Source organism: Myotis brandtii, unplaced genomic scaffold (genome assembly GCF_000412655.1).
Source record: "Myotis brandtii unplaced genomic scaffold, ASM41265v1 scaffold277, whole genome shotgun sequence".
Classification (NCBI taxonomy): Eukaryota; Metazoa; Chordata; class Mammalia; order Chiroptera; family Vespertilionidae; genus Myotis; species Myotis brandtii.
In genome coordinates this window covers 922,473-941,225 of record NW_005360548.1, presented here as the reverse complement: position 1 = coordinate 941,225, position 18,753 = coordinate 922,473, and the positions used below count along the sequence as shown (strand labels likewise).

Below are 18,753 nucleotides of genomic sequence, written 5' to 3'. Positions count from 1 at the left end.
GGATGCCAGGACCCTAACCCTGCGGAGGTACAGGGACGCCAGGAGCTGTCCGCGGTGCTGCTGCGGGCGGGACTGAGAGAACGGGTCCCAAGGGACTGAGGCAGAAACGGGGGGACTTTTAAGGATACTCTTGGGGTAGTGTGGACTTGTCCTGGGGGTTAGGGAGGTCTCAACCTCTCTAAGGTGCTCTCCTTTGGGTAATGGGGAATCGGAGATTTTTCCTGAGGTTGGGAGACTCACCCTTTTGGGTTTTTTTTCCCTAGGATCTTTCGGGATCTGTATTAGCCTTAGATGATGGGGCAAATCACATTTGCGGGGGTCTGCCTTGGACGATGAGGGTCTTGGACTTGCTCTGGCTTTGAGAGGCTCTGGTTTGTGGGGCTTTCCCCAGGTTGTTGGGGACTGTCTTTGCCCTTGGTGATGGGGTCAATCACTTTTGGTTGCTTTACCTTGATGACAGAGTACCATATCCTTCAGAGGCTGTCCTCACTGCGATCTGTGCCTCCATTGGCAAACTCTTACCTTGTGTGGGAACCGATGAATTGAGTCAGGGGTTTCCGCCTTTGCCTTGGCTCTAGTGTGTGTGTGTGTCTGAGGCTGTCCAGGACCCCTGGGGAGCATATGCTCTGGGGACGAGGAGTGGGGTTTGGCCAGTTGGGGATTTGTCCTTGGCTATGACTGCATTTGCCTCCTGGGACTGCTGAGCTAGAGTCCATGTTTTTTTGGTGGTTTTTTTTTTTTTTTTTTTTTTTTTTTTTTTGGCAGGAGGGAGGAGGAGGATCTTGTGACTGGGGGGAGGTGGAGAAGGGGGAGGAGCAAACATTCTCAGGTGCCAGGTTTTGTCATGAGTGGGGAGGTTGGGGCTTAGGGCACAAGTCTTATTTGGGGGCTCAGAAAGCATCCTTGTGATTGGTCCTGCTCGGGTAGTGAGAGGGGCCCACTCAGTGCTTGCATTTTGAATGACTGGTTTTGTTGGTGAGTGGGGAGACTAGAACTGCTGTTAGTTAGGGAGTTAGCTGTCTGGGGAGGTTCTATCTAGTCCATGTTGGGGAGTCTGAGCCTAGCTTTTAGGGTAGATTCATTTGGGGAGCTAGTAGGCAACCCTGTGGCTTGCATTGGGGGTTGACTTTGGTAGGGGGCTAGGACTGGTCATGATTTGGGAGAACTGTGGTCTCGGATTGGATCCTCATGGCCGGATTTAAGGAGTCCTGTGGGCTCATTAAGGAGGCTGGATATCGCCGAAACCGGTTTGGCTCAGTGGATAGAGCATCGGCCTGCGGACTGAAAGGTCCCAGGTTCAATTCCGGTCAAGGGCATGTACCTGGGTTGTGGGCACATCCCCAGAAGGGAGTGTGCAGGAGGCAGCTGATTGATGTTTCTAACTCTCTATCTCTCTCCCTTCCGCTCTGTAAAAAATCAATAAAATATATTTTTTTAAAAAAAGGCTGGATATGAGCTGTGGGGGATGGGTCTACCCCAGATTGGAGGGCTAGTTTGGAGGGAACTAGACTTGGCACCAGTTGGGAGTTGTTTAGGGATTCAGCTGGTCATATTGGGGTGCGGGAGGGCTGGAGCTAGGTATGGAGGCTTCATTTGATACCCTGAGGAGTGGGTTGGGATCTTGAATTGGTCCTTATTGGAGGTGGCTGAGACTGAATCAAAGGGTCTAAATGTTGCTGTTGGGGGGTTGCTACGGGGGCTGAATTGAAAATGAGCTAAATTAGATGGGAGGACTTGGGAGTGAGTGGGACAAGGCTGACTGGCTCAGGAGCCCTGCCTTGGGGCTTAGGACTTATGGGAAGGGCTGCCCTGAGGACAAGGGGGATGAGGAATGGGGCATTCTGGGGACCCTTTCATCCCCGCTCCCTCCCACCCCCGCCACACACATACATATAGAAGCTTCACTTGCAAAAATTTTCCATCCCTTCCTCCCCTGCCCCAAACCTAGCGGTCCTGGCCCTCAACTTGGGACTTCTGGAGGGGATGAGAATTATGCCAGGTTGGGAGAACCAACTGAGCCCCTCCTCCTGTCCACAGCTGGATGGCTGGATCCTTGAGAAGATGCTGATGGCTCGCGATGGCACACGGGAAGATGGTCACAAGCTGCATAAGAGATGGCTCCGGCACCAGGCATTCATGGCCGAGCTGGCTCAGAATAAGGAGTGGCTGGAGAAGATCGAGAGGGTGAGGATGCAGAAGGTCCCTCTTCCTGTGCCAGGCGCCAACGGCCTCCAGGGAGCCCACTTCTCACCACCAGCCTGCTGCTGTCACACCTGTGAACTGGTTCAGCTCATTGCCATGTTTGCTTCCAGCTATGTGGCCTTGAGCAATTCATGTAACCGCTTTGAGCCTTGATTGCCCATTTGTAAAATGGCAGCTTCTCTTCTGAATGGTGCCCATACCCTCCTAGCTTTTAAATATTAGGGAGGGCAAAAGTAGGTTTACATTTGTTCCTAGGGAAAAAGACATGCAGGTTATGGTTGCTACAATAGCTTTATTTACCTAGAAGATAAATCATAATTGATACAAAATAATAACAATAACAAGACAAATAATACAAATAAATAATAAAATAATGAATAAAGAAATAATAATACAAGAAGAAAAACCGCATACTCACAGCTATAAACCTACTTTTGCCCTCCCCTGTGTTTCCCCTTTCCTGCAGCCTCCCCCAGCAGGCTTCCTTCCACACCTTTTGGAGCATCTAGGATAGAGCATCAAGTAGACAGGCTCGGGCAGCCCTAAGGAGCTAGGGTTAAAGTGGACTTTGCATTCCTACAACCCTGGGTTCTAACTGTGTCTGTGTGTGCCTGTTACCAGCTGTGTGTTGGGGAATTGTGTCAATCTCTTTGAGCCTCAGTTGGCTCTGCTTTAAAATTAAGAAAATAATGAATATCGCTACTTCTCTGGGCTCTTGTGCACAGAAAGTGCTTAACACAGCCAGGCACCCAGGAGCTGTAATTGCTCTGGTATTGTTATTTTTAATATGCTCTAGGCCGTGGTCTGCAAACTCGTCAACAGAGCCAAATATCAACAGTACAACGATTGAAATTTCTTTTGAGAGCCAAATTTTTTAAACTTAAACTATATAGGTAGGTACATTGTTATTAACTTAATTAGGGTACTCCTAAGGCTTAGGAAGAGCCACACTCAAGGGGCCAAAGAGCCGCATGTGGCTTGGGAGCCGCATTTTGCCAACCATGGCTCTAGGACAACATATATTGGAGTTTGACTTCAGTCTTGGTGGGACCCAGGCAGATTTTTGCTCCAAGTCTCAACCCCCAAAACTGCCCCCTACTCTGGCTGAACCCCTAGACCTGCAGCCCTGGATATCCCCACTCTTCTGACTCAAACGGAGACACTCAGGTGGGCCTTAAACTCTTAAGTGGCCATAGGTGCCCCCTAAATGGTGGCACATGGCAAAGCCACTCTTCTTGACTTTGAGTTTAATGGAAGTTCTCTCTCTCTCTCTCATCTTTTTTATGGCCCTCTACCCATGTTTCTGAACTTATGGGAATGTCTCTGTGGCTACCACTTTATGACTGTCTGTCTGCTCCCATGTCTCTGTGCCTCTCTGTCTCCCTCCCCATGCTTCTGTCTATCTGCCTGTCTGTCTTTCTCCTTGTCTCTCTTCCCACAACTTGGTTTCTTTAATCCCTTCACCTATCTCTACATCCATCCCTCATGTCTGTCTCTGTGTGTCTCCAACTCCTTCCCGCTCTCTCCACATCTCTCCCTGCATCCCGTCCTGTTGCCCCCATATTTTCCTGTCCCTTCCCACCATCCACCCCTCCCCCTTACTTCCTGACTCCCACTGTCTGGGGCAGGAGGGCCAGCAACTGATGCAGGAGAAGCCAGAGCTGGCAGCCTCCGTGCGGAAGAAGCTGGGCGAGATCCGGCAGTGCTGGGCCGAGCTGGAGAGCACCACCCAGGCCAAGGCTCGGCAGCTCTTTGAGGCCAGCAAGGCTGACCAGCTGGTGCAGAGCTTTGCTGAGCTGGACAAGAAGCTCCTTCACATGGAAAGCCAGCTGCAAGACGTGGACCCTGGGGGGGACCTGGCCACCGTCAACAGCCAGCTGAAGAAGCTGCAGGTATGGCCTGGCTGACCCGGTGGGGGCTTTCTGTGCCACAGTGGGGCCTGAGCCGGGTTAGACTTCGCTCGAGGTATTTCAAACAGAGGGGATTTAAGACAGGGACTTCTTTCAAATGTGTTAGAAGAACTGGAAACAGAAAGGGAATACTGGGGCAGTCCAGCTGGTAGTGAGTGTTGGAAGCAGCTAGAACCCCTAGGGCGTGGAGGACAAAGGGGAGAGAAAGGATTCAGAGCCAAGAAGCAGTGGATGAATAACTGGTACACCGAGGGTTTCACAAGACCCTGACACCCGCTTCCTGGATCGAGAAACCAAGGCCCAGAGGGAGGGGACTGGCTGTGCACAGAGTAATAATGACATCTGTGTAGTGCTTCCTCTCCCAGTCTCCCAGCCGAGCTCTCGCTGACACCTCCCACCAGCCCTAAGAGATTGGTATTAGCATATCCCCCATTTTACCAATGGGGAAACAAGCACAGAAGGTAGAGCACCAGGCCCAAGGACACAGCTGGCCAGGGTCTTCCCTACCAAATGGGGGCTCTTAGAGAACAGGCACAGCTGGTGGACGCTCAGTATCTGACCACGTGACGTAAGTGGCAGGAGGTGCAACTGTAGGTGTTGCATCTCATCTCCAAGGTGTGCCAGCTCCTGCCTTTGCATGCCAGGAACTATGCCTGGCCATGACTGAAGAGAAACCGAGGCTTTTGGAAGTGAACTTACTGGCCCAGGGTAGCAAGTGGCAGAGGCTGGATTAAACCCAGGTCTCTATAGCCTTCACACTCCTTAGGATCCACCTTCTGCATGGTTATGCTTATGAAGTGCTTGGCATAGGGTCTGGCAGAAAAGTTGACTCAAAATAAAAGCATAAGGATGCCAATTAGTATATAATTATTTATCTATGCAGCAAATCTTTATTGAGCACCTACTGTATCCAGATGCTTTTCTAGGTGCTGGAATATAGCAGCAGACAAAACTGACAAAATCACTGCCCTCATGGGGCTCACAATCTGGTGGGGGAGACAGGCAAAGGAGCAAAGAGACAACATCTGAATACGATGCTAGTGGTGTCATTGATTTATATGCACGAGTGGGTCTCAAATACCTTGGTCTCCAGGACACCGCTACTTCCCATAAGTCATTGAGATCCCCAAAGAGCTTTTGTTTGTATGGATCATACCTATTTGATATTTACTACATTAAAAATTAAAACAGATATACTTAAATTATTGATTTATTTAAAAATAGCAATGATAAACCCAAAAGCATTAACCCAAAAGTCTTTTAAGAAGAATAACTAGCCCTAGCTGGTTTGGCTCAGTGGATAGAGCATCAGCCTGCAGACTGAAGGGTCCCAGGTTCGATTCTGGTCTAGGGCAGATAGCTGGGTTGCGGGCTCAATCCCCAGTAGGGGGCATGCAGGAGGCAGCCAATCAATAATTTTCTCTCATCATTGATGTTTCTATCTCTCCCTCTCCTCTGAAATCAATAAAAAATATTTTTTTTAAAAAAGAGAATAACTATATTTTCAAAACAAAAGAAAATGTAGTCAGAAGACTGGCATTGCTTTCAGTGCTGCAACTCTCTTTTGTGTCCTGCTTAATAGAAGCACTGGATTGTCACCTGTGCTGCATTCATTCTGCTCTAGGGGCCCGGGCCGCATGGGCCTGCAAAACCTGGTTCTACACTTGGGAGAGAATGATGAAGGCAAATTACACCTTAGTATTTTAATTAAAAGAGTTGTTACCTTGCAGACCTCTTAAAAGGATCTTGGGGTCCTCAGGAGTCCCCAGAGCACACTTTGAGAACCTCTGATGTACTTCCATGCCAGGCACGGATACCCCTTCCTCCCCAGCAGCCCTATCAGGGAGGGGCTGTCCATGGCCATTCAGGGCCGTGCTTAGTTCTCGTCCACCCTCCTCCCTTGATACTCCCAGACCACAGCAGGGAAGGTGACCCTCTCACTGGCCCCTGAAAAATTGATCATTGCCTGAGCTGGACTCCATGGGCTGGACAGGCAGTGGACACATGGGGATGACTCAGCCCCAAGTCTGCTCTGAGGGATCGCCCAGAATATCGGCAGAGACAAGTGGTGGCTAGATGGTCAGACAGTGGAGGGAGCTGGCAGTACCAGCAGCCAGGGCCCGAGTGAGAAAAGTGTGGGGAGGGAGGGAGGCAGACAGACTTGGGTTCAAATCCCAGCCAGGGCACATGTTCCATCCCTCTCTGAGCCTCTGTCATCACGTTCAGGCAGACTACATCAGGGCCTCCCAGAGCAGGTGAGGTTGTGCACTGAAATGGCACCTGGGATGTGGTGAACTCCCAAGAAATGGGGTCTGTGACTGTCAGGTTCCCAACCTGGAACAGAAGCGTGCTCCACTGAGGTCAATTTGAGGAGGGTCCTGACAGGGGTCTTGACAAAGGTGTGGGCAGGGAATGGGGAGGCCACAGAGAGGGTGAGCAGGGTGGGGTTCAAGCTGGAGACTTTCCCTCCCTGAAGAGGGCAGGGGAGGAAAGGGAGGGGAGAGCCAAGCGGGAGCTGGGGCCCTTGGCCAGGAATGGCAGCCAGCCCTTGGCACTGCTGCAGGGAGGAGCCGGAAAATGATATCCCGGCTTCTCTCTGCTCTCTCCATCCATCTCCTGCTTGTGCCCCATAGCCCAACCAGGGCCTCCTTCATGGGTGCATGCACTCCCACAGGGCCCCACACCTGGTTAAATGCTTGCTGTCGCTGTCTTAAAGTTCTGAATGGTATTTGAACTAGGGGCCTTGCATTTTAATTTTGCACTGGGCCCCACCCCACCTGGAAGCCAGAGGGTAGGGTGCGTACAGGTCAGCCTCCCGGGGCACAGAGCAGGGTGGAGAAGCTTGCTGGTGGGTCGGGAGTGGCAAATGAAGACAGCCAGCCCAGCAGCAACTATTCCTGGGGGGATGAGTGGCCTCACCATGGTGACTAACTCTTCCCAGGCCGCTTACTGCGGTGGGTAAGGGCACAAGCTCAGGACTCAGGCAGATCTGGGTTTAGGCCACTTACCAGCTGTGTGATGTTAGGCCAGTGGCTTTGCCTCTTGCTCTGAGCCTCAAGTGCCTCCTCTGTGCCATGGGCGGACCCCACTGCTGAGCCACTCCTTGACAGCAGAACTGTGGAGGCAGCACAGCATCACGGTCGAGGCCATGGATGCTGGAGCTCGGCCGCCTGGTGAGGAGCCCTCGCTCTGTGACTTACCCTGGGAATTACTTCTCCTTGTGCCTCAGTGTGTTCTTCAGTAAAATGGGCATGATAGCAGTACTGACCTTCTGTGGACATTATGAAGATTACGAGACACCATGCAGACAGTGGTTTCAGGATTGCTGACCCAACAAATCTAGGATTCAATATTTGTTTACTGGCTTTTACATTTTAATTGTCTTCAACCAGAGGAGCTATCACTATACCGTGTTCAAAAGTTATTGGGGTTCGTTATTTCTTCATCTTCTCAGTGGTTATATTATTATGTGAAGGAGTTGTTTCATTTGTTTCTGTTTTATTCCATGCGGGCATTTCCCCTGTCTGTACAGCTTTTTGTAAATGTATTTGGGGAGGTGATAATATGAAGCATTAATATAGTGCCCAAAGTTAGAACCATCTTCAGTTCACTTAATCTTTCCAAACTGCCTGCTCAAGTGGTGCTAACCAGGAGTTCCTGCTTCCTTCCAGCTCACCCATGCCTGGTGTCAGACCTCTTAGATTTTTCCCATTCTCAAGGACGGGAAACATCTCACTGTGGTGTTTGCATTTGCATTTTGGGGGGGAACTGGTGAGCGTGGGCATCCTTGTCTCTCTTTTTGACCATTCAGTTTTCAGAGGAAGGATTTGGGGCCTCCTAGCCAGCTCTTCCCTACCCATGGGGTGCGGTTAGCCCCACCAAGCTCTGGAGACCGTGAAGTGGGGTCCCCATTGTTTAAGGGCGAGCCGGAGACAAAGGTGGGGGGGTGGAGGCGCTCCAGGTCACAGAGCCTTGGGCGCTGGCGCCCGCAGAGGACGCCTGGCCTTTTTCCCCAGCAGAGGGAGCCTGAGCTCGAGGCAGGAGTGGCTCAGGGGCCAAGGTCCCCAGATGGAGCCCAGCTGGGCCTCAGGAGTTGCCGCTGGGTAGGGGAGGGGCCTCCCAAAGCCCGTTGTCCCCTGGGGCCTCTGGAGAGCACAAATACTGGGCTTGTGCAGGAGGGAGAGGGTGGCCCAGCTGGACACATATCCTGGCTGCTCCACCGCTCAGGCTACAGGGCCAGGCTGGGCTGGGGAGGTACTGGCTCCCGCTGGAGGGGGTGGATGTGTGAATGATCCGTCTCCCCTCGGCCTTTCTCTGGGCTCGGTTCCCTCTCTTCCATCTCTCCCTCCCTCTCTCCAGCTCCCTCTCTCCCTCTCTCCAGCTCCCTGTCTCCCTCTCTCCCACTCTCCTTCTTCCCCTCTCTCCCTCTCCCTCTCTCTGTCTTGCTCCCCCAGTTCTTCTGTGACTGCTTCTCTCTGTTTCTGTCTCTCCCATCTCGGCTTCTCTCCCTCGATCTCTCTTATCACTGTGTCCTCCCCATGTCCCCACCTCAGCCGCTGCAGCACACCCCACCTCCCAGGTCTAGGCCATGTGACCGAGTCCTCTCTCAGCACCTCCTGCCCAACTGTCCTTCTGGTTGAGGGGCCAGATGGTGGCATCCCAAGCCCCCACTTTCCAGTCCTCAGGGGCCTGGCCAGCTGGTCTGGCTCAGCCACTGGCTCCTGCTTTGGGGGGAAACACTGATGTCCTGCCATCTGAGGGTCCAGCCAGGGAAATGCGCTGGAGGCTTCGCAGCTGCTGGGCTGAGTCCCTGGGGGCTCTTTACCACCCTCCACCCTAAGTACGGCTCCTTCTCTAGCCAAGGAAACACCTTCCTCCCCGGTTTTCATTTTTGTGCCACATTTCTTCATCTAGCTCAGCATGGCCGAGGGCTAGCATGTCAAACTCGCAGCTGGCCGGCAGACGGCATGCCTCCTTTGGCATGCGGCCTGCTGGCCTCAAGTTTGACATGCTTGGCCTAGGCCCTAGGGGAGCAGGCCAGGCTCGGGAGCTCCACAGTCCCTTCCACTACCATGTGACCAAGGGCACGTGACTTCACTTTTGTGAGCCTCAAGGTCCCCACTTACAAAGAAGCAGAGAGACGGAGAGCCACCAGGGTTTCGTGGTCACAGAATCCTGGGATCAAATTTTGGCTCTGGCAGTTTTTACTCGGGACCAGGGACTGCTCCTCTGTGAGCCTCAGTTTCCCTCTCTGGTAAATGGGAAGGCAGCAAGGTGGATCTGAGTAGGAATCAGGTTGATCTGGGGTTAGGACTGACTGTGTCACTACCAGCCGGCGCCTCAGGCTTTTTTGGAAATAGGCTTTTCTTCTTCTTCTGTCTTAAATTTTTTTCTTTTTTATAAAGCTGATATCTGATTCCATACCATAAAGTACACACTTTTAGAGCAGTTCAGTAGTTTTTAGTGCATTTGCAAAGTTGAGCAACTCTCACCACTAATTCCAGAATATTTTCATCACCCCATAAAGAATCCCTGTGCCCATCAGCTCCCTCTACTGATCTACTTTCTGCCTCCAGACACCTGTCCATTTTGCACATTTCACATAAGTGGAGACATACAACATGTGGTGCCTTGTGTCTGGCTTCTTTCACTTAACAGTGTTTTCAAAAGCCATCCATGTTGTGGGATGTATCAGTACTTCATGGCTCCTCTGGTTTTAATGTTTAAAGCTAGTTTAATTTTTTTAATGTTAATCTTTAATGCTACCCAGCTAAGAGAAGCACAACAGCAGGGTGACTAGTCAAACAAAGTCAACACACATTTGCAGAGACCTACTCTGTGTAGGCACAGTGCCAGGCTCTGGGATCCAACCGTGAACAAAACCATCGTCCCCTCCCTGCCTTCCTGACCTCATACGCTGTTGTGAGGAATACATGAGTTGTTCCTTGTCTAGTTCTTAGAGCAGGGCCTGGCATGGAGCGAGCATCAGGATGTGTTACCTGTTACTGCTGTCACGGTAAGAACTTCAAGCAGAAGGGTGAAAAGGAAAAAGTCTTCCTTCCCCCCCACACACACAGTTGCACTCTCCAGGGGTGTAACTGCTCTCAACAGTTTCTTCTCTATCCTCCCAGAAATATTCTATTCACACACACACATACATATGGCACACACACCATGCTGAAGCTTGCCTTTTTACTTGACAAAATACCCTCGGTATCCTTTCTTGTCACAAAATCGATGGCTATACCATCCTTTTAAACTGTTGCATGGTATTCCATGGGCCAGTGGGGCAGTCTGTCTTCAACCAGCCTTCTGTTGAGAGATCTTTGGGCTGTTTCCAATCTGCTAGCATTAATAGTACTGCGACAGACATCTCTGTCTGTACGTATTTGAGCCCATGTGCAAGTGTTTCTGGAGAAAATGGTCCTTAAAGTGACACTCCTGGGCCAAAGGTACATGCATTAAAGGTGGCTATTGCTAAATACCCGCCTGAAAAGGCAGTGGGAACACCTGCAGTGTGGCTAGCAGATCCATCTTCCCTGCAGTCACCACCATTAGGTATTGTCAAGCTTTTTCATTTCTGCTCATCTGGGAAGTGACAGATAACTGTCCTGTAGTTATTTTAATTTGCTTTGCCCTGAACATTGAAGGAGGCTGGCCATCTTTTTGTGTGTATAATGACCAGTGTGCTTCTGCATTCTTTACCACTGTTTGCAGGGAAGGATATACATTAAATGGGTGTTCAAAATATGTGGCATGTTCGTAGAAGTAGGAAAGTGTCAGTGTCTGGAATCATTCCATCTTAGGTCATATGGTCACTTGCTGGAGGTTGTGGATGGGTTTTCATTTAATGGGAAGTGGAACTTATAACGTTAACATTTCAGACTGTATTAAGAGTTTCCTGAATTCTCATTTTCATTTTCCTAGCAAAAAAGGTTTTTGGGGTTACTATTTTATTTTTCTTTGATTTCTGTAGCTTATGATTAAGCCTTTTAAAAATTTCCATCTTAGATGGTTTTGACTTGTTATAGTTTGATTTTCACTCATTTTTATGACCCTTACAGAATATGAGCTGTATCAGCTGGGACTCTGTGGTGCAGTTCATAGGACTTAAACGCAAATTGACTTAGGCTAAGAAGGGATATGTTGGCTCCCGTACTGAAAGATTCAGAAGGCATGCAGCTTCTGGCATGGCTGGGTCAGTTACTCAAATTATGTCCTCAGGCATCTCTGTTTCAACTTCTGCACCCTGCTTCCCGCTGTGTTGGCCTCATTGTTGGGAGCCTGTTTCCCCGTAGTGGCAAGATGGCCCGCAGTATGACAGGTCTACATTCTATCAGCTCAGGAACCCCGTGGGAAAGAGAGCACCCCTTCTGAGCTCACACACTTTTCCAACAAAAGTGGAAAGAGTTTTCATTGGCCAGTTTTAGGTCACATGCCATCTTTTACCCAACCCTTGTGGCCATGGTGATTCAGTATTCTCATTGGCAGGCCTGAGTCACATGACCATTCTTGGACCCACTGGATTTCATCAGCTCTTCTGGAAGCCAGAAGGGTTTTCATTGGCCCAGCATAGGTCGCATAACCCAATCCCATGGCCAGGGTGATTTCAGTGTTCTGGTTGGCCAGGCTTGGGTCATGTGGCCACCCTTGGCCCTGTAGGTTTTATTAGTTGCCCAAGAAGCTCAGTACCTGAGAGTGGGATTTGAGGTGCTGGGAAGGAAGGAAGGGATGGGTGTTGAGTAGGCAAAACCAACAGCTCTGCACTAAAGAACCTTAGAACAAAAACCTTGACGTGGTTCTTAAGTTTTAAGCTCTGGCTTACAGTCTTTTGCCCTAATCTGTTACCACTTAATTCATTGTTATTTTGTTTTCTTTTCTAGCTTCCCCCCATCTGTTTAGAATCACACAACTCATATGTGCATATTACTTTGAGTAAAAGATCGTTCTAACCTATAAGTCTTCAATGAAACAAAGCCTCCCTTCAGTATACCTCCCAGTCTCACACCCCAAAGAGAACCTCAATTATTATTTGGTGTGCACCCTTCTTGACCTCTTTCTAGCATTTACAAATTTACCTATGTGGATTTTTAATGTTTTTATTTTGTTTTTTCTTGTTTAATTTAAAAATTTAAATAAATACATTTTATGTTTCAGACATCAAAAAACTGCCTTAGCCGGTTTGGCTCAGTGCATAGAGCATCAGCCTGCAGACTGAAGGGTCCCAGGTTCGATTCCAGTCAAGGGCCCATACCTTGGTTGCAGGCTTGATCCCAGCCCTGGTCGGGGCATGTGTGGGAGGCAACCAATCCATGTGTATCTCTCACATAGAAGTTTGTCTCTCTAAAAATCAATGGAAAAAATATGCTCGGGTGAATTTTTTTTTTTTTCCATTTCTGTTACTTCCTCATCTTTATTATTTTTTTTTTCGGGTGAATATTAACAACAACAACAAAAACACATATAGCCCTGGTCAGGTGCTCAGTTGATTGGAGCATTGTCCCATACACCAAAAGGTTGTGGGTTCGATTCCACTCAGGGTACATACCTAGTTTTTGGGTTCCATCCCCAGTCAGGGCACTTACAGGAGGCAACCAATCAATGTTTCTTACATCGATGTTTCTCTAAAATCTCTTCCTTCCCCCCCTCTCTCCCTTCCTCTCTCTCTCTCTCTCTCTCTCTCTCTCTCTCTCTCTCTCTCTCATCAATAAACATATCCCTGGGTAAGAATAAGGGGGGAAAAACATATAAAAACCCTATGTGAGAAGTCTCTACTTCATCTTCATTCCCATTCACTACATTCCCATCCCCAGAATAGGTACCATCTGTTATTAATTCTTGTTTATTGCAGGGAAGTTTTTTCTTTAGTATTTTTATTGATTTCAGAGAGGAAGGGAAAGGGAGAGACAGAAACATCAATGATGAGAATCATTGATTGGCTGCCTCGTGCATACCCCCTACTGGGGATTGAACCCACAGCCCAGGCATGTGCCCTGACTGAGAATGGAACCATGACCTCCTGGTTCATAGGTCAATGTTCAACCACTGAGCCAAACCAAATGGGCTATTCCAGGGAAGTTTAATACCTGTGCAGTCCACTACAAATATATATTAATATATATGTTGAAAATTGCTTTTCCTCTTGACAGTAAGTCTTGACTATCATTCAATACTGTTATGGATTTGTTTAACCATTTCACTCCTAATGGACATTGAGGTTGTTTCCTATTTTTCCCATCATAAATTCTGCTATGATGAGATCCTTGGACAGACATCTCTGCTACAATGAACATCTTTGGACAGACATCTTTGTGCATTTGTGCCAGTACTTCTTTAGATATATTCCTAGAATCAGATATACAGGTGCTGGATCAAAGCATTTTGACACAGTTTGCATTTTGATAGGACCTGCCAAATTGCCTTTCAAAAAGGCTCTATTCATTTACACCACTGCCCATGTGGCTGAGTGTGCTATCTCCCTGCATCTTTGTCAACACTAGATGTTATTGACCTTTTAATTTTTTTTTCCTTTGGCAATCTGATGAATAGAAAAGGATACCTTGTTTAATTTGTATTTTTCTGCTCATTAGTGAGACTAGGCATCTTTTCATGCATTTATTTTTTCTTCTGTGTGTTGCCTCTTCACATATGATGCCCATTTCTCTCCTGGGTGGTATTTCCTTGTTGATGTCATTCATTTGTACCTTGAACAAATCACAGTTGAAGGACGTGCTATGTGTCAGGCACTGTTCTAGGAACTCAGGAATACAGAGGTGAATTGACACAGCCTCTGCCCTCATGAAACTCACATTCTGGAAGAGGAGACCAATAAAAAACCTGGTGGGTGGGTGTGAAGAGATTACTAGTAAACCTCGTGGGTGGGTGGGTAGGTAGGAATAGATTAACCAAATTACTTGTATGCATATATACATAAGCCATAGACACAGACAATAGAGTAGTGAAGGCCTAGAGGGGCGGGGAGGGGCTAGAAGGGTCAATGGGAGGGAAAGGGGACTTATGTAATACTTTCAACAATAAAGATTAGAAGAAAAAAAAAGAATAGGGTTGAAAAGCAAAACAAGCCCTAGCAGGTTTGGCTCAGTGGGGACTGATGGGTTCCGGGTTTGATTCCAGTCAAGGGCATATGCCCGGGTTGCAGGCTCGATCCCCAGTAGGGGGCGTGCAGGAGGCAGCGGATCAATGATTCTCATCATATGCAAAACAAAAACAGAACAAAACCTACAAATAAAAACAGTTACCCAATGGTGGTCAGTGCTGTGGAAACAAAGGGGAATTCTTTGATTATTAAAGACAGTAATTCCTTGCCTCAATACATATTAAATATTTTTCCAGTTTGTCATTTGCCTTTAACTACATCTAGAAACTGTGGTTGATGTGAAAGGATTTTATGTGGCCAAATTTGTAAATCTTTCCCTTTATGGTTTCTGTGCTTGGAAAGATTTTCTCCATCTCACGATTATAAAACCATTTGCCCAGGTTTTCTTATTCCAGTTACCTTGTGGATTTACTTATTCCACTTAATCCATCTGGAATTGTTCTCAGCATAGAGTGAGGAAGAGATCCAGCTAACTTGGTTAGCCAGTTGGCCCATGACCATTTGTTGAATAATCCATCTTTTCCTGGGAGATTTGAAATGGCTTCTATATATGAATTCTCCTCTGCTTTTGCACTTTGTGCCTTTCCTATATCACATCAACCATTTAAGTCGCTAGAGCTTTGTATTTATTTTTGCAATTTGGAAATGTTGGTTCTTTGGACAGATTACCTAGCTTCTCCGGGCCCCAGTTTTCTCCTCCGTAAAACAGGGATACCATCAACCGTGAAGGTTTTTCTGAGAACTAAAAAAATTAATGGACGACTTTAGTCCAAGGGGTCAGGTGAGCCTCTTGGAGAAAGTAATATTTGATCTGAAATCTAATTGACAAGGCAAAGGCCCTGAGGCAGGAACTAGCTAAGGGGGTTGCAGGTCAGAGAGGAGGGCAGGCTTCTGAGGGACCTGGGCAAGGGGGGAGTGAATGGTGGGCCGCAGTGAGGGCTTTGCTGTCACTATAACGGTGTTGGAGAGCCACCGCAGGATCGGGAGGGAGAGTGGGGCCCATGACCCTGACCTGTTCCCACAGTCGATGGAGTCGCAGGTGGAGGAGTGGTACCGAGAGGTGGGAGAGTTGCAGGCGCAGACGGCGGCGCTGCCGCTGGAGCCGGCGAGCAAGGAGCTGGTGGGCGAGCGGCAAAACGCGGTGGGCGAGCGCCTGGTCCCCCTACCCGAGCCGCTGCAGGAGCGCCGCCGCCTGCTGCTCGCTTCCAAGGAGCTGCACCAGGTGGCGCACGACCTCGACGACGAGCTGGTGAGGCCCGGAGCGGGGAGCCGGGCGGGAGGGGGCGGTACCAGGGTCACGGGGCGGGGCGTGAGGCCAGAGGCGGGGCAGCGGGCCAACGGGGTGGAGGCGGGGGCGAGGCCAAGGGACCTTGGCGGGTTCCAGGGTTTTAAGAGACCTGAGACTCAGTAATTCAATCTTTCACTCATTCACTTATTCATTCGCTTTTTCACATTCATTTACTCGCTTTCAATCATTTATTCATTGACTCATTCTTTTGTACTTCACTCATTTACTTGTTATTTATTCACTCATCATTCATCCATTCATTTCCTTTCAGTCACTCACTTCCTGATTTGCTCATTCATTCATTCACTCACTCACTAATTCATTTTATCATTCTGGCTCCAGCCCTGAGCTTGGAAGATGCTGGAGTCACAGGGATGACCAAGGCAGACCCCTTTCCTGCCCATCGAGGCTCAGAGTCCAAAGGGGAAAACAGACTTGTCTGTCCCCAGATAGTCACAGGGTGGTGAGGACTGTGATGGGGGGGCGGGGGTCAGAGGGCTATGGGAGCCCAGAGGAGGCAACTGGTCAAGCTCTGAAGTCAGGGAGGGTTTCCTGGAGGAAGGGGTGTCTGCGCTCAGATGTGAAGAAAGAGTACATATGAGCTTGCTGAGGGAGTAGGAAAGGAATTCCAGGAAGGAAAGCCTGCCTGTGCAAAGGCCAGAGATAGGCATGGGCCTGGCTTGAGTGCAGAGAGTAAGACGGGGCATTGTCCAGAGAGGCGGCCAATGATGTGAGCAGGCTCTTAGGCAACAAAGGGCCTTGGATCCTGTGCAGGTGGCTCACAGTTTAGTTGGGATGCAGGGATCCTGGGATGCATTCTCCCCCTGACCGGCTCCCTGTGTCCTCTCAGGCATGGGTCCAGGAGCGGCTGCCGCTGGCCATGCAGATGGAGCGAGGCAGTGGTTTGCAGGCCGTCCAGCAGTACATCAAAAAGAACCAGGTGAGCAGATTCTGGTCGCTGGGGGGGATTAGGACACATTTGCATTTGAGTGACAGAAAATGCTCAAGGTGCTTAAAGCCAAGAGGCGGGATTAACTGCATCTTGTCACTGAAAACACGGCAGGTGCAGATGCGTCCAGGTGCTTCCGTGATGTCGTAAATTGCTCAGCTTCAGCTTCTTTGTTTGTTCTGCATTAGTTTTGTTCTTAAGCCAACTCTCCTCTCCTGGTGGTAAGAGACCTCCAACAGATTCAAGTTTATATCCCACACAAAACTGAAGAAAATTTCTCTCTTTAAAAAGATGCCCAGTCTCAGTAATCAGCAATAGTTCCAGGAATAACTCTTATTGGCTCAACTTGAGTCACATGTCTACTTCCTGAGCTAATCGTGCAGGGCAGGGATTTAGACTGCTGAGGTTGGCTTGGTCCCCGCTAAGGGCCCACTCTTTGAACAGCACGTGGAGCCAGCCTTAACTTAATTACCTGTGATGAGACGGGAGCAAGGAGGTTCGCCAAAAGAAAGTCCGAGTCCCTTGACTAGAAGGGGCGTGGCTGTTGGGCCATGGAAAAGAAAAACAACCAACAACAAACAAACAAAATCTCAAAACGCCCACAGGGAGCAAGAACAGAGAGGATCAGTGAGAGAGTGCTGACTTCTGAGCTAAGCACCGTGGGGCTTTTGAGCCTCTAAAACAGTGGTCGGCAAACTGCGGCTCACGAGCCACATGCGGCTCTTTGGCCCCTTGGGTATGGCTCTTCCACAAAATACTGACTTCTGCGCATAGGCCACGAAGTTTCAATCGCACTGTACATGCGCGCCCGCACGTGGTATTTTGTGGAAGAGCCACACTCAAAGGGCCAAAGAGCCGCATGTGGCTCACGAGCCGCAGTTTGCCGACCACTGCTCTAAAATGACTAGGTCTCTGTTGCACTCTCTGGGCCTCAGTTTCCAGGTCTAAATAGTAGAGAGTTGGTCTAGAGCAGTGGTCTCCAATCGGTTAGGAGAGAAAACCTTTGGTCAAAGCAACTCTTTTACCAAAGCTCAAAGTAAGGCACATAACAGAGGAATAATAATAATAACAATAATAATAATAATAATAGCAAGAGTGCATTGATTAAAGATGACGTGCCAAGTACTGTCCTAGGGGGTCATGTAGGTTATTTCATTTAATCTGCACAATAACCCTCTGAGGTAGGTATTGTCAATACCCCTTTTTACAAACAAAAAAAAAGTTGCAAGAATGGGGCTCTGAAGGATGGTGGGGAGGTGGGTACACAAATTATTTTGAAAGGTTTGTGATCATGCTGCACCAGATGGAGCTCTTTAAGAGGCTGGAGTTTTTCTCACATTTTGTTTTTCCATCTTGATGAAATTACTCTTTGCTGTGGACGGTGCTGGGGACACGCATAGCCGGCTCATCACTTTCAAGTGCACTGAATGTTTAACACTGGAGCTCGGCCGGGTGTGAGAGGGCTGGGCCCACAGGGGCTGTTAAAGGGACAATCGTTGCTGATATTGACTGAGCACCCACTGTGCCAGGCACAGTTCTAAGTGCAGCATGGTACAACACCCACACAGGCGGCCACTAGCCATGTGACTTGGCCGTGTTCCTCAGCCTCTTGGTGCCTCAGTTTCCTCATCTTTACAATGAGAATGGGGTTGGAGTGAAGACTGGATGAGTGGCTGTGTTATGTAAAGCCCTTACTCAGCAAAGTGCCTGGCAGGTAGCAGCCACTCAGTAAGTGTTGACCATTATTATTATCCCCATTTGAAGGGACATGAGGAAACAGGCCCAGGAGAGGTTAAATAAGGTACAGAGCTGGTGGAGGGAAAGTCTGGGCTGATGGAGTGTTCCATATGCTGATCTGGGTACCCCTGAGATTTGTGCACGTTGCGATGTGTAAGTTATACTCCAGTTGTCCCTACACAGCCTGATTGCCAGGCCTGTGTTCTCTTGTGTCACCAGGCGTCTTGGTTCTGGAGCCTGTTTTCAAATCCTGTCACCCCCCTACGAGCTACTTGTTCTCGGGGTGACTTGCTTCGCCTCCTGTGCCTGCTTTCCCACCTGCCACACGGGGTCTGAGCGAGTGAGCGAATGAGTAACGGCTTGTGTGGGACCTGGCGCTGGCTGGTTGACGTGCGGGTGTTTGCCCGCCTCTCCTGGGACGTGCCAGTTGCGGAAGCGCACGCGTTCCTGCCTGGCTTCCGAACGCGGCTCTTCACGCACCCCCACCTCGCGTCCCCAGGGCCTGCGGCGGGAGATCCAGGCGCACGGGCCGGGGCTGGAGGAGGTGCTG

The 18,753-nt window shown here is 49.2% G+C and overlaps 1 protein-coding gene across 1 annotated transcript in view; it reads left to right on the top strand.

Annotated features, from left to right (window-relative positions):
* SPTBN4 (spectrin, beta, non-erythrocytic 4) overlaps positions 1-18,753 on the top strand; it is a 79,550-nt gene that overhangs the window by 46,321 nt on the left and 14,476 nt on the right. The window contains 5 exon segments of the mRNA XM_014541695.1: positions 2,038-2,184; positions 3,831-4,094; positions 15,254-15,478; positions 16,368-16,457; positions 18,703-18,747. Of these exon segments, the coding sequence (XP_014397181.1) occupies positions 2,038-2,184; positions 3,831-4,094; positions 15,254-15,478; positions 16,368-16,457; positions 18,703-18,747 (771 nt within the window).